We start from the raw sequence: 16,631 nt of genomic DNA, 5'->3' as shown, positions 1-16,631 counted from the left end.
CACCTACTATGATCAAGTACTGCTTCAGAAGCTGGATCCAAGGGGATTGTGTAAATTAAGTATTAATCCCTATAGTCAGATCTTTATCTCCCGATTATCCACTGGAAGGGTCTATCTAAAAACTTTTATTCTTCTCTACATTAATGTGGCAGTCCAGAAATTTAGCTTCCTTTTTGCGAAGATTAGTGAAATGTAACTGCTTTGGCCACATGTATGGAAAATGAGTTCTAATTGAGTCTTATGGTGCTAGTGTCAGAGGCAAGCACATATGTAGAACTTGGACCAACTTCCCAATTGGTAAAATTCCTACTCAGTCTTGAATCCTAGTTCCTGAAGCCTAATCCAAATATCTCTCAGCACAGTCTTCACTACAGAGCAATTGCCTGGCTCCTCCAACTGCATCTGAGATATATGTGCATTTATTACTACAAATATTTAAAGCTAAAAATTCAGTTAGGTTCTTAGCAAGTAATGATAATTTTCTTAAAAAAGATAATCATGTCAGTTTTCATCTTACCTCATCCCCTATGCTGAGTGTTCTCTGATATCAGAAATTTCATAAGTATGCCAACAAATACATTAATGTATGATCAAGATTAATGCCAACTTCAGACACTACCTCAGAAGCATTATGGATTTCTACATCTGTTAGAACCCTTCCTTAGAGATTCCTCTCTCTCAGAATCTGCCAGCTCTATATTTTTGAGTGGACATCAGAACACTGTGTGTGTGTGTGTGTGTGTGTGTGTGTGTGTGTGTGTGCGCGCGCGCACGCGCGCACATGTGTTTCAAAATTTTATTTAAGACTGATAACAGTGATATGATTTTTGAAACTGCTTCCTAGGTACTGTTCAAGGAGGAGACAACTTCCAAATGGAAATGTCACAAGTGGGATTCAGCGCAGATTACTCTCCTCAAAATGTGTGTATATCAGATAACATTTGCCTTAATACTTCTGGGTGTAGTAACCACCATACTAAAGTGGGAAAAACAGCCATCTAGTGATCAGCAGTGCTCATTTCTAGTCACAGTCATTTAGCTTCTTTGCTCTGCTGGCTTATCATCTGAAAAACAGGGGTTAATAATGCCTTCCCTTCCGTATTTCACAGGGATTTTTTTATGGGAAGAAAAATGATAATATACAAGAAAGCTTTTGAGTGCTCCAGGGAACAGGCACTATATTAATTCAAGGTATTATCACTGCAGGAGTTTTCTTTATATCAATTAACTACTGGAAAAATTTGCTAAAAACACACACTCTTGTCATCACTGTTGTTGAATTCTGAGTTGCCGGCGTATCTTCTTTCTAAGAGCAGAGACAGAAAAAAATAGTTGAAAAAGTAAGGAGTTAGGAAAAGAGTGAGATGGGACATCTTCTTAGCTCAGGGAAGTCCATTCTTTCTTAGAAACGTCCATCTCGCAGGCCTCTGATTCTAATTCTACTCAGGATATGAGTGCAGTAGTAATAATAGTAAAAGAGGAAAAGAGGTGACACTGGGAAATGCTCGGGGAACAGAATGAACTCAGAGGATTTGATTGGCAGAATAAAGGACCAGGATTACCTTATTTCTCTCTATAATAAAAGGTGTACTAACCTTTTCTGTATCAATTGTTAGAGATTAAAGTTACAGGTCTTTCCCTCAGAAAAAATCTAAGTGAACCCACGCAGAGAGAATTTTTCACACAATTTCTTGAGGTTTTGTACACTCCCTGAAGCCCCTTCCTGCACCCAGATTCAGAGTCCTGGATTTATGACAATCATTCACATAATTTCATGGTCTCTTATCCTCAAAATGGGACACATTATTTCCCTGTTTGCTATTTTTTTAATGGCTTTGTATTTTTCATTCCAAAATCATATCTTGATAAACCATAATGGAAAAGAAAATGAAAAAGAATGTATGTATAACCAAATCACTTTGCTGTACAGTAGAAATTAATTCAACATTGTAAATACTTCGATAAAATAAGTTTTAAAAAATTAACAAAAAACCCCCCAAATCGTATCTTTGATGTTTTCTAAGATCTAAGATCAAAAACTTAAAAATAAGAAGTCCCATCCTGACCAACCCTACCTTCTGCGATGACTTGTACCTTCGAATATTCAGATTGGGTTTTGAGTCAATCCCGAGTGGCCTGTCCTCTTTGGCCCCTCCCCACTGGTGCTGACCAATGGCAGTTTCTTCTCATATCAAGTGTCACGGCTTCAGGTTCCTTTTGTAGCTGTGCCATATTCAAATAGATGGGATAGGATAGAGAGGATTAGAGGAACATTTGAGAAGGAGTAAAGAAGAAAGAGAAAGAAGTTGAAGATAGACCAGGTCAGAAGAGGGCCAGCAGGACAGGTCTGGGGTAGCAGCGCCCACCTCTCCTCCTCTGGCAGCAGCACTTCCTGTTTCTGGAGGATGCCTCACATCCTGAGCTCTTCTTAGGAGTATGTGAGGCTGGAGGCTCACTTCTGACTCCTTTCTAAATGCTCACAACTGTTTGGCATTTGCAAACATGTGCCTTTGCATGGAAATTTGAAGATGGCTATGTGCCCCTCCTGTGCTGTGGTACAGATTTATCTTTAAAATGTGTTGTACTAAACGAAGCCCAAGGTAACGTAGCCCGTGGGAAGGCTTTTTTTCCGGCACAAAATATATCAAAACAATTCAGAGATATATCAACACACAGTCTGTTAAAGAAACCAAATTCAGCTGAGTGAATTTGAAGATCTAAGCAGCTTTATTTAGTGATTCATGAATCAGGCAGCATCCCATCTAACAGACAGAGAGGAGCTCCAAGGAGCTGTAGAAAATGGAAGGCTTTTACAGGCAGAAGGGGAAACAGTTGGTTCAGGCAAGTTCACCTTCCTGTAGGGGACAGAAGGGCTCTGTCGGGTGGATTACCTCACTAGTGCTGACCAGGAAATTCCAAACTGACCCGTTAAGATCACATTCCTGGGAGGGGGGCATTTGAAACTGCAATTAGGTTCGGTATTAAGTCTGGGTTTGGTGATGTGGGCTTGGCACAAGTGTTTCCATTTTGGGGCTGTTGTCTCTTTTCTTCTTAGCAATTCCTATACATTTTACTTCATCATGCTTAGTTTTTCTTCTTTAAATTTAGACCATTTGTTTCAGTGTTTGGCACACACTACACTCTTACGCTTTACAGGTGATGTTAATGCTTTCCATTTTTCAATTATTTTAGGATATTCTGATGCTGGGTGCAGTAGGAGCTTATGACTGGAGTGGGACTGTTGTCCAGCAGACACCTCATGGACATTTGATCTTTCCGAAACAAGCCTTTGACCAAATTCTGCAAGACAGAAATCACAGTTCATATTTAGGTAAGGCCTAGCAGCCTTTGGCTCAGCAAATTTAAATCCCATCCTTTAAACGAGCGTCTTGTTGAATCTCAGGGTCAGTTCGGCAAAGTGCTTGAGCTATCCTCTAATTGTTGTATTTGTTGCACATATTTCTGTTGCCTCTTTGCCAGTCAGCCCTTAGCCCGTAACTACTTAATGAAACGCTGTGTATTTGACTCATTAATCTCTTCTGGCTGTTCCAGCAGTTGTTATTCCTGGGACATAATTGTGTTTCTCCAAAATAGAAATAGTTCCTAAGAATCAATACAGTAAGTGGTAGTCTTATATCAATTTGGAGTTCCTAGTCTTTTTGTTCGTGTAATAAGCAGCCACCAATTTCGAGCACCTACTACGGGACAGCTCCTGAGTTGGCTGTTCTATCTACGTAACATTTAATCCTTCCAACTACCCTTCTTTTTTTTTTTGCGGTACGCGGCCCTCTCACTGTTGCCTCTCCCGTTGCGCGGAGTACAGACTCCGGACGCACAGGCCCAGCGGCCATGGCTCACGGGCCCAGCCGCTCCACGGCATGTGGGATCCCCCCAGACCGGGGCACGAACCCGCATCCCCTGCATCGGCAGGCGGACTCTCAACCACTGCGCCACCAGGGAAGCCCCAACTACCCTTTGAAGGAAATATTATTATCCTCATTTTACCTTTGAGAGCCAAAGAGGTTAATTACTTGCCTAAAGATAAAAAACTTACTAAGTGGCAAGTCCAAAATTTGAACCTGGGACTGTCTGACTCCAAAGCTTATGTTCTTTCAACTGTGCAAATTTCCACCTTTTAAAATTCATTTAGTTATTCATTCAAGAAATATTGGTTGAGTGTCAGATTCACGAGTGGCTGATGGAGACAACCCAGAATCTAGGGCCAGCTTTATAGGGAGATGCCCCGCCTCCACTGGGCAGTGCTGGTGGCCAAGGGGCAGAAGCAGTTTATCTTAGGAAAAGGAGGATGTGCACTCAGGATCGCTAGCAACTGTGCGTCACACTAACGAAGAGGACCTCTGATCACCTCTGCTAGATTCACAAGCCTGTCTGGCCAAGATATTCAGTAGTACCTACTCTGTGACCCCTTCTCTCCTAGGTTACTCTGTGGCTTCAATTTCTACTGGAAAAAGTGTCCACTTCGTTGCTGGAGCTCCTCGGGCAAATTATACCGGCCAGATAGTGCTGTACAGTGTTAATGAGAGTGGCAACATCACAGTTATTCAGTCTCACAGAGGTGACCAGGTAAATTCCATTGTTTAAGAAGATGAAATTAATTTCAGGGACAACCGGACAGGTGGGGAGTTAGTAGAAATGGAAACTAACATTTATTGAGTGCCTATCCTGTAGCTGGCTCTGTAATCTGTGTTTACTTGAATATTCCTTAAATCTTCACAACGGTACTGAGATCTACCATCCCCTTTTGACAGGTTACTGAGGGTTTAACTACCTTTCTAAGGCCACATAGCTTTCATGGGGTGAAGCTGTCATTAAAGCCCAGTGATGACAGGCACCTAACCAGCGCTTTGTAGGCAAACCCCTACAAGGAGAAATAAGGAGAAGGGAGCAGGATAGCATTATAAAGACTGAGCTGCGACATCTGGGCTTGTCGAGGTGTCCTGTGGCTTTGACATTTCTGAAAGTAAAACAACTCCCTTCTCTGCCACTTTCTTCTGATGTGTGACGGTTTGGTAGTCAGAACCTGTGACGCCGCCCAGTCATGGCCCACAAGAGCAAAGGCCAACTGATAGATTCCTATTTCCTTGCGACGTAGTTTTGACTCATGGACTTAGCACATATTTGAAATGAGCATCACTGAACTCTAACAGCCAACAGAAAATTTTCTTCCTTAAATCAGAGAAACCGACTATCCGTAGATTTCCCTTCTCTGGGATTAAAACTGATCCACTGTCTCTATGGACTTTCCAGGAGTAAGAAGATCTGAGTCTTTGACTTCCTTGACCACAAACCAGCTATGGTCACATAATTTTCCCTCCTCTTTAATATTTTAAAGAAGGGTGCTTTTATTTTGAGAAAAGTAATGCAAGCGTTATGGAAGGAATCATTTCTGATTCCTTTCTGAATCCTCAAGAGGCATTCACGTAGGCATACGTTGAACCTCGGTTGGATGGAATGATGATCATTCAGATTCCCAGCCTCTCATTTCCTTTTATCAGCAACTAGTTCTCCAGCCCCATCTATCTGGGAACTACTCCACTGTCCCAGATCATGCCATGGACGCTTACGTCGCTCGTGCTTTCCCACTCCACTCCACCTAGCAACTTCCTTGCCATCGTCTAAGATGCAATTCAAATAATACTTAATCTTTCTAAGCCTTTCTGACTCCTGTGCACTCTGATCACACAGCATTTGCTACTTGCCTCTATTATCATATATTTTACCACGGAAGCACAATTATTTGCTCCGCCTCCCTCTTCCCCTCCTGCCTTTGTGTACAACCTCTCACAAAGTTTCTAAGTGTTGCTTAAATGTGGTCTTTTACCCACCAGCATCAGAAGCACCTGGAGTGCTTACTTAAAATACTGTTTTCTTGATCACCCCATGGACATGGTATCAGAATCTCTGGAAATGGGTCTCAGGAATCTGTATTTTACAGATACTTTTTTGGTGATTTTTGTGCACCCTGAGGTCTAAGAACCAAATGTTAGATTGTGATACAACCGGAGAGGAGGGGCTATGTTATCCATCTTTAGGTACCTAGCACCTTGCAGGCAACGAATGCTCGAGTTTTGCTTGTTGAGTGAGTACACAGAAGTTCAGCGTGATACTAGGAGTATAGGAATCCTAAGGTCGATATGCTTTGTTACTCCAGATTGGCTCCTATTTTGGTAGTGTGCTGTGTGCAGTCGATGTGGACAAAGACACCATTACAGATGTGCTCTTGGTAGGTGCGCCAATGTACATGAATGACCTAAAGAAAGAGGAAGGAAGAGTCTACCTGTTTACTATCACAAAGGTAAAAAGGAAAAAATTATTAAACTGACTTTGTTTGATTTGCTTTAGTATTGGTAGATAAAAGTTAATCTACATTCTTGCAGAATTAAGAAAATTTATTAATGATAATTTTCATATAGAGTATGGTTTATTTATTAATAAATTTATTTATTTGGGGCTGCATTAGTTGCTGCTCACGGGCTTTCTCTAGTTGCGACGAGTGGGGGCTACTCTTCGTTGTGGTGCACGGGCTTCTCGTTACGGTGGCTTCTCTTGTTGTGGAGCATGGGCTCTAGGTGTGTGGGCTTCAGTAGTTGTGGCCCACAGGCTGTAGAGCGCAGGCTCAGTAGTTGTGGCGCATGAGCTTGGTTGCTCCAAGGCATGTGGGATCTTCCCGGGCCAGGGATCGAACCTGTGCCCCTGCATTGGCAGGCGGATTCTTAATTGCTGAGCCACCAGGGAAGTCCTAGAGTATGGTTTATATTCCATCATTTTGAGGATGTCACCATTAAGTTATAGTGTTAAAAATCACATTGATAATCATAACTTAGAGCTTAACATATAGTGCCCTGCCGTTTTCCACGAGGTCTTTGAATACATATTCTCTTTACAAATAAAGTCATTATAAATGCACATTGTTTTTTGAAATACACACACACACACACATGCACAAACATCTGTGTATTTCCCAAGTATCTCATTCAATTATTCTACTTTGCTATAAAGATATATCAATAACAGGGCAAAGCTACCTTGTTAATATTTTACAGTGGTAAGTACAAATTTTACCAGGCACTTTAGAAACCTCCATATATTCCTGGATGCTTTCTACAGTAGTTTGTCAGGAAATTCCATTGCTTAGTGTAACATTTAGGTATATATCCAAGTCTTGGAAATTCCAGTTCTTGCACATAAAACTAAGCATACTCTAACATGGAAAAGCCCAGTTTTTCCAACTTGCAGACTGAACTCTCTAAATCCATGCACATAAGTACAGAGAACTTAGTGAAACCTGAAAGAAAACCAAAATTAAAGGCACAGGTTGACATAGAAAATTAGATGACCAGATACAGAAAGGATGGAAAAAGAGAAGCTAATATTGATATAGTAAATATTATATTTATCTGTTGTGATAGTTTGTCCTACCTTATTTATTTAAATTAATGTAAGAGTTAGCCCTTTATTAGAAGCAGTTAAAACAACTTTAAAGCATATAAAGAATGTGCAATTGAGTATTTAATAAGGGAAGAGCATATCTACTAGTTTGGAAATTTAACAAATCCCTAGTTTCTTAAATGTTTCTTGCTAGTCAGTCTGAATTATCATTAATTGTTGAAGGTGAGAAGATCTTCCAGTATTTACCAGACTCAGCAACAAATTGATTTCCATAAGGTTATTATAGAGGAGAAGGAATCAACACTGACCCAGTTTCATGGGTGAGAAGCATTGCTTTCTTATGAGGTCATGAAATATTTCCATTCTTGATTTCAAAATCTGAAGGAAAAAAACCACACGACTGTGTCTTTCACAAGAAAATGTCTTTTCTTTGGCAGAATTATTCAGTGTGTCTTATAATGGGATATTAACAACCTCATTTTTCACTTTCTATGCCATTATAATTATGCCTCTGTTGTTCAGTAGTTTTTAAATAAAGGACTAAATTAAGATACTGTGTTTTATTTTGTCTCTACCTTAATTTTATTGAAGCGATTAGTAGATTTTTACCAGAAAATTTTTAAATCAAAAAATTTGGAAACAGATGAGTGAGGATTCTAATACTAAGGGGGAAAAAAGACAAAGAAATGGACACTTTTATGTAGGTTGTGCAGCCACAGTAAAGAGAGTTGCTTCCTTTCACCTTGCTTTATGAGCAGATCGATTGCCTATGACCTTACTTGCTAAAAAAATACTTTGTATGTCTCATCATAAATAGAGAATTTTGAATTCTAGGTTTAAAATCCTATCCATTTTTAACAGTTTGCAAATTGGTTTGGGCATCATTTGCTGTGAATTTTAATTATAAAAATTGTAAGTTTTTCTCTTTTTTTAATTGAAGTATAGTTGATTTACAATGTCATGTTAGTTTCAGTTCAGCACAGTGATTCAGTTATACATATATAAACAGATATAGATATATTCTTTTTCAGATGCTTTTCCCTTTTAGGTTATTACAAAATATTGAGTATAATTCCCTGTGCCATACAGCAGGTCCTTGTTGGTTATCTATTTTATATATAGTAGTGTGTATATGTTAACGTAAGGTTTGCTTTAATTGTCCCCTTTCCCCTTTGCAAGGGCGTTTTGAATTGGCACCAATTTCTGGAAGGCCCCGAGGGTGTTGAAAATGCTCGGTTTGGTTCAGCGATTGCAGCTCTTTCAGACATCAATATGGATGGCTTTAATGATGTGATCGTTGGTTCACCTTTGGAAAATCAGAACTCTGGAGCTGTGTACATCTACAATGGTCGTGAGGGCACCATTCGCCTGAGGTATTCCCAGGTAATCCAGTTTCGTGGCGATTATTTACATGTGAGTATCATTCCTTTAGAGCTAGAGAGTATCATGCGGACCATCCAATCCACCCCTCTTGTTTTATAACTTCATGCACTCATTCATCAGATGCTTGGTGAACCTCTGCTGTGTGTCAAGTGCTGATAAGTCTCTGGGAATGCTGTGACGTACCGGACAGACAAAATTGTGCTCTTTGTAGATCTTCCATTTTTGTGGAGGAGATGGGGAAAATGAGATAAATAAGATAAAATAATCCAGATAATAATAAATGATGAGGAATTTTAAAAAACTAAAATAGGGAATAAATTTTCAGGGCTGGGAGATATCAGGTATTTGAGTGGGTGACCAAGAAAGCCTCACTGAGAAGGCAGCTTTTGAATAAAGACCTGAAGGAAGTGAGCTAGGAGAAGAGTCAGGACCCAGACTTGCATCAGCTCCTTCCCAGTCCACTGGTCTTTCACTGCTTTGTTATTTTATGTGAGAGATTCATGCTATTTCTTTGAAGAAAATGTGGCTGCAAGAATGATAATCAGATAAGATGTGATTGAAAAATCAATGGAATTCTGTGGAGAATAAAACAACTTGAGAAACGGCCATATAAAGAGCATACCAAATACCGTATGCTAACACATATATATGGAATCTAAAAAAATGGTTCTGAAGAACCTAGGGGCAGGACAGGACCAAAGACACAGAAGTAGAGAATGGACTCGAGGACATGGGGAGGGGGAAGGGTAAGCTGGGACAAAGTGAGAGAGTGGCATGGACATATATACGCTACCAAACGTAAAATAGATAGCTAGTGGGAAGCAGCTGCATAGCACAGGGAGATCAGCTCGGTGGTTTGTGACCACCTAGAGGGGTGGGGTAGGGAGGGGGGGTGGGAGGCAGACGCAAGAGGGAAGGGATATGGGGATATATGGGTACGTATAGCTGATTCCCTTTGTTATAAAGCACAAACACACACAACATTGTAAAGCAATTATACTCCAATAAAGATGTTAAAAATAAGTAAATAAATAAATTTTAAAAGTATGTTATTCTTGTAATCTAAAGTATAAAATTAAAAAGAAAAAGAACATACCAGGGCAATGTCGATGCTGCCTTTTTTCTGTTTCAGTCGTCATGCACTATAATTTCGTCTCAAACTTGCTCTTTTAGAAAATCTTGGGGTCTGATGGCGCCTTTAGCAGCCACCTCCAGTACTTCGGGAGATCCCTGGATGGCTATGGAGATTTAAATGGGGATTCCATCACTGATGTGTCTGTTGGTGCCTTTGGACAGGTCATTCAGCTCTGGTGAGTCAGTGAGAGGCAGACACAAATTAGCTACCGAACAAACGGGCTGCTAAGTAGAGCAAATCGCTGTGCCAGTATTATTGAAACGTCACATGCGTTATATAAGACTCTAAGACATTTATATGTCATAGTTTGCATAGAGGAAGGAATATGTTTTTCCTGGTGGGAGGAAAAAAATATTTGCTTAACATTAGAATCAAGTTTCTCTTCTTTATATAGTGAGCAGGAAAAGTACAATGAAAAGACAAAGGTCTTGAAATGGTATTCAGGATATTTCTGATTACTATCTTCCAAATAGCCTTACCTCAACTGGCAGAAAAGAATTCTCATGAGAATGCTCTAAAAATACTGAACACTGAGACCACACAAATAAAGTGCAACATCTCATGTGGTTAAAAGGTGTCTTTTACAATTATTGGTCATAAACAAGAAGCCATTATTTAGGTTTAGCTGACCTCTCGTTGACCTCAGGAGGAGTTGAAGAGCATGTGGGGAACAATAAGGGATTCAAGGTTCCTGTGAGTCAAGGACAAAAATAAATACATTGGGCTGGCGAAGGACTGGAATCAAAAAGAAATAGAGAATTTGATCAAGAGTCCCCAAGAAAATATAGTTCAATTATCCATTCATGTCTGCTGAAAAATGTGCTTTTTTAAATGTCCAAATACATCAAGAACAGAAAAAAAAATTACCTATTGAGTAAATTACAGTGAGTTCAATGAAGCTATTTACAGTATCTCACTTGTGCTCTTAAAGGATGAAATGCATTGTTTTCAGCGCAGCATTGGTTTTTTTTTTTGGCTGCACTGTGCGCGGCATGTGGGATCTTAGTTCCCCAACCAGGGATCGAACCCATGTCCCCTGCAGTGGAAGTATGGACTCTTAACCACCGGACCACCAGGGAAGTCCCTTAGTGCGTCATTTTAATGAAAACTTCATGTGGAAAAAATAAAACTCAAGGATAATATTTAAGACTTTGAAAAAAAGAAAATATATTTACTGAATAAAATCAGTTAAAATCAGTTAAAAGTAGCATTAAAGTAATACAAGGTATGATTACACATAATTATATGGCTGATTTGTAAACAATTTTGTAAGAAATCATACCTTTCAGTGAACATCACCCTGTAGCCACCTTGGTTGGCCTCATGCTTGGTAGGCTATATACTTACTATATTATGACATTCCCTTTTTAGATAGTCCATGGTGGCCAAACTCTTTTCTTTGAAGGTGAATTTGATTCTTCTAAAAAGTCAAGACACATGGAGTCAAATCAATTTATTGAGGGGATCAGTTAAGCTAGGTTAATGCCGTTTTTTGGTCACATTCCTATAAGGTGCTAAGACTGGTTTTTCTGGGTAACTTCCTGAGAATAACTTTTTTTAACATTTATGTCTTTCAGGTCACAGAGTATTGCTGATGTATCTGTAGTTGCTTCATTCACACCAGAAAAAATCACTTTGCTCAACAAGAACGCTGAGATAAACCTTAAACTCTGTTTCAGCGCCAAGTTTAGACCTGCTAAGCAAAACAATCAAGTGGGTGAGTAAACCTGAAATAATCTGTACAACAGATAGGTTTGCTTATAGAGTTTTAGTCCTGAACATAACCCACACTTTGGATTTGGAAACCGAAAGAAATAAGGGTCTTGCAGACATTTGAATTGCCACATATTTGAGGTGCCTGAGAACGGTTAATTTGGCGTGGAAGGTTTGTTTAGACCTTCGTCCGTCATCTCTAGAACGTAACATTCTGCTGCTGAAGGTCATAATTTCAATGACATAATCATAGGCTCACCCAATCTGTCCTTTAAGTCTCTCTTACCCACACCTTCCTAACTGAAAACCACGGGCACGCACAGATTACACTGAGCTCAAGCCCGTATGAAATGAGTACACTGTATGTTGGCTTTGCCATGATCTCGATAGAGTGTGTTCAGTACAAGGATCAAATATTCCTATTCTTAAAAATTTAATAAGCATGAAATAATGAGAAAGTATAAAACAATATATAATTTGTGCCCAATGTTTTACATTTTCTAAATAATCCAAAGAAGTGAGTGAAAGTCTGAAGCATGTCCTGTCAGCAGGAGAGAGTAGGGAAGGCTGTGTGCAGATGTCAGCAGAAGCTGTTGTTCTCTCTCCCTGGATGGGTCCAGTCATCTTCCAGGGCCTGACTGAGGTCCCACAAGTTCTCTGACGTCTTTCTAACCACTGCATCTCACCTCCATCTCTTCTGCTCCAATTGTCTCAGCTCCCTCAATACGTAGCCATTGATTTAGCACTTGATCCAACACTACCTTCTTTCATTTGCTACTGTTTCATGGGTCCTAATCCCCCTTCATCAGATTTTTGGCTCTAAAATTTAGAAACCCGTAGTTCCTACAGCTATTTCATTAGGTGGTGAACAAATAAACTAGCTTAAAGGGTAAAAACATAAGAGGTAGGTTATTTGTCACGATTCATACCAAGAAATAAGTAGCTTACGAACAAAAAAAGTTAGATTCACATCTTGGCACGCTTTCCATATTTCCTACTTTTCATATTCATCTGGCATTTTTCCTTTCAGGTGTTCAAACACAGACCCAACTCTGAGTAGCACATCTCACAGACCTGCCTTGTAGCACGTCCATCTCAGTAGCCGTGATAGTTGAGTCAAAAACCATTACTGTATAAACATGAAGTGGCTAGATGGAACGTAGAGCATCGTGATTTTCATTAACAATACTGTATTGTATATTTGAAAGTTGCTGAGAGAGTTTAAAAGTTCTCGCCACACACAAAAAAATTGTAACTGTTCGAAGTGATGGGTATGTTAACTCACTTTATTGTGGTAATTATTTTGCAATATATAAAATCGCTATGTTGTATACCTTAAACTTACACAATGTTATATGTCAATGATATTTCAATGAATCTGGGGGAATAAAACATTAAATATAAAAGATTAATTTGGAAAATCTATTAGTTGGCAGAAATGACTGGTAGGTCACCTCTCCTGGCCCTGAAGCATGGATTTGTCTCATGTATCTTCCTCCCAATTTTTTGTTTGTTTGTTTGTTTTTATTTTTTGCGGTACGTGGGCCTCTCACTGTTGTGGCTTCTCCCGTTGCGGAGCACAGTCTCCGGACGCGCAGGCTCAGCGGCCATGGCTCACGGACCCAGCCGCTCTGCGGCATGTGGGATCTTCCCGGACCGGGGCACGAACCCGTGTCCCCTGCATCGGCAGGCGGACTCTCAACCACTGCGCCACCAGGGAAGCCCTTCCTCCCAATTTTTGACTGTACTTCACCTCTTCTGTTGCCACACACTCAAAAAGGGCGTTTTGCTTTGAGAATTTCATTCCCTTCCACTCACTGTCTAGGGTCTCCTGCTACTGGGCATCTTTCCCTTTGAATCCTTCTTCTTAATGCCTTAGGTCCACACAGTCATGATCATTTGTCACTTAATTACCTGGCAATAATAGTATGTAAGACAGGAATCCCAACTCTGTGACTTTGAAAAGTGAATTTATAAAGCGTGTGGCTTCTATTATTTATTGCGTCAGGTGCACACTCCAGTTTAAAGCTAATAACATTAGAAGGATTATTATATTGCCTACGTGACTATGTATCATTTTTACCAAGCTGCTGGAAAAAAAATAAAACAGTATAATTACCACACCTACTAACTTTGTCCTAGCCACAGTCACTTCCCCAGCATAACTTGTCCTTTGCTTTATTTTCACCATTTATTTTTAGTTCTTGATTCCTTTGTGTTTTATCTTTGTTAACCTCATTAAATCATCAGAGCAAGAAAAATTATACATCACTTCTAACAGATATTTGAAAGGTAACACATAGAATGCTTTTGGAAGTATATTCAACCTTTAAAATAGTGGAAGTAATAAGACAGAGTACTCCCAAATAAGGCATTTGATGCTATTAATAGTATCAGATCTTCTCTCTCAGTTTTGGACATGTAGCCAGCAGACTTTATTGAAGGTTCTGATAGTTTGGACATTGGCTACTGACCTCAATTTTTATCACATTTCTCATTTCCATTTCCCTAGGATAGTATTATTATCTCTGTTTGATAGGTGAGGAAATGGAGGTTCAAAGAGGTTAAGCAAATTGCCTAAAGCTCGTAAATGGTGGGATTAGGATTCAAAGCATCCGTCTGATTCAAAACTTGTTACTGCAGTGTTACATGCCTTTCCCCAAGTAGGCATCTAGAATATGCCAGGCACTATACATGTCCCCTTAGAGTATCTAACTTCATCCTCAAATAACAGTGAATCCTCAAAACTGCATAGAAACAGCAGGAACATGGGATCTGATTTCAAAATTACCCAAACTTTATTTCTGACCATGCCCTAGCTGTATGAACTGAGGTGAATTATTTTGAAAAATAGGATCATATTCTGCTCATAATCTGAAAAATAGGATAATAATATCCACGTTCCAGGTTTATTGTAAAACTTGTATAAGATAACATATAAGAATGTGTTCAATTGTAGGCACTCAACAGTTCCTTTCCTTTTCACGTCACCACTTTATGGACAATGAAACCGGTATTTGAGGAAGTAATTTGACCAACTTCATTCAGTAGATTTCCTGGGGGCGAATCTACTTTTCCTTCCGCTGCATCAAGCCATGTTTCTTTGAATCACATTTCTTTGCATCCATAGTCACGTATTGACACATCATACCAGAACCAGAATTACAAATATCATAGGCCATCCATGGTTCACAGGCCATCAATAGAAAGACTGGTTTTTGTTTTCTTGAAGTCAAAGACTTTACCCAGTAAGACACGATAAAACAGGGATGCTTTTTCCTTAGAAGTTTATTTGTAATAACATTTCTTTATGACTTTTATTATAGCCATTGTATATAACATCACAATTGATGCAGACCAATATTCACCCAGAGTAACCTCCAGGGGATTATTTAAAGAAAATAATGAAAGGTGCTTGCAGAAGACCATGATAGTAAACCAAGCACAGAGTTGCTCTGAGTACCTCATCCACATACAGGTGAGGCCTCAGTCATCCCTTTCATCTCATTTCTTCTTAAAGACTAATGAATGGCGAAAGCCTAAAATGGAAGCTTATGAGTTAGATAAATGCTTGCTCTTCTAGTTAATGCTTTTCTTATCTATGAACAGGAGTGTATTTCCTTTATACTAGTATATACGGTAACATTCTATTATTGTGTAAGTTAGTTGCATTAAATTTTATTTGGGATTGCAAGTAAAAGGGCTGAAAATAAGATTCTTAAAGAAATCAAGGACAGTGCTTTCTTAACTGTTTAACAGGAAGAACTTTTAGTTGACAATAAGTTTTATTTTGACATTTTCATATGAGGAGAAATTTTATTTATTTTTAAACGACTGAAAAGGACAATTCTAATTGTCCTTTCCATTATTGGATTAAATTGATATAGGTGAAGGATGGTAGATTATGAGGTAAAAATTATTGGCTATAATCTTATGCCATAATTACTACAGTTCACATGGATTTTGAAACTCTCCCAAGTAGGAAAAGTGCTTCTCAGGAGAAAACTAAAAGAAAATCTATTTTATAAATTACATGAATATTTCCCCCTAGAAACCATGTAATGGTATTTGAAAGTGTAATTTACTCAGGAAACTTTTTTTTTTTTGCGGTACGTGGGCCTCTCACTGTTGTGGCCTCTCCCGTTGCGGAGCACAGGCTCCAGACGCGCAGGCTCAGCGGCCATGGCTCACGGGCCCAGCCGCTCCGCAGCATGTGGGATCTTCCCGGACCGGGGCACGAACCCGTGTCCCCTGCATCGGCAGGCGGACTCTCAACCACTGCGCCACCAGGGAAGCCCTAGGAAACTTTTATAAAATGGGTATTCTGGAACCCCACCACCAGAAATTTGGGTTTGAAGGTCCAAGGAATGCGTAGGTCTAAGGGGCATCCCCATATACTTCTGATGTAGATGGATGGTACAGAGATAACATCTCAAGAAATGCTAAGTATAAGAGTTGGAAAAACAAAGTTAATGGTCGGATGGACTAAAATCAGTTGAGTTATTTATATTCAAGTTGAAGGTTTCTTCTTTGTGAAGGCCTGGACTTTTTTGTTGTTGTTAATGTGCCAATTATACAGCTTCTTTAAAGGAATACAAGCCAGATTCCATTTTCTCTTACCCTTGTGCTAATTGGTGGATCAAATTAAATGTGTAATCCATTGTGGGGGAATGAAGACAGCCAGGCTGTGGTGTATGTATGTATGTGTGTATATAGATATATCTCCTGTTCTCTGACATGTATATTGGTGAAGTTTTTACGAGATGTGTGTTATTGTGGTCAGCTAAGACCACAGGTGTTCCACGTAACACACCACATTTGCTATCAATACCAAAGTCCATCCTATGTGCCAACCCTGCAGCCAGCCGAGGACACATTTCCTTGTAGTCAGGAAGCCATTGTAGTGGTCAGGCCCCTCCAAAAGGGCTCAAGATAGGAGTAAGTCCTGCCTGTGAATGAACTAAGAGATAATAAAGACACCACTTCTAGG

At 39.6% G+C, this 16,631-nt stretch overlaps 1 protein-coding gene across 1 annotated transcript in view; it reads left to right on the top strand.

The window, feature by feature from the left end:
• Positions 1–16,631, top strand: part of ITGA2 (integrin subunit alpha 2) — a 105,382-nt gene that overhangs the window by 62,414 nt on the left and 26,337 nt on the right. The window contains exons 10-17 of the mRNA XM_049707141.1: positions 845–921; positions 3,193–3,331; positions 4,439–4,584; positions 6,173–6,316; positions 8,590–8,793; positions 9,967–10,103; positions 11,506–11,645; positions 14,968–15,119. Of these exons, the coding sequence (XP_049563098.1) occupies positions 845–921; positions 3,193–3,331; positions 4,439–4,584; positions 6,173–6,316; positions 8,590–8,793; positions 9,967–10,103; positions 11,506–11,645; positions 14,968–15,119 (1,139 nt within the window). The remainder of the gene's footprint in view (positions 1–844; positions 922–3,192; positions 3,332–4,438; positions 4,585–6,172; positions 6,317–8,589; positions 8,794–9,966; positions 10,104–11,505; positions 11,646–14,967; positions 15,120–16,631) is intronic.

Source organism: Orcinus orca, chromosome 3 (genome assembly GCF_937001465.1).
Source record: "Orcinus orca chromosome 3, mOrcOrc1.1, whole genome shotgun sequence".
NCBI classification, from domain to species: domain Eukaryota; kingdom Metazoa; phylum Chordata; class Mammalia; order Artiodactyla; family Delphinidae; genus Orcinus; species Orcinus orca.
This window is presented reverse-complemented; position numbering and strand designations above follow the sequence as displayed.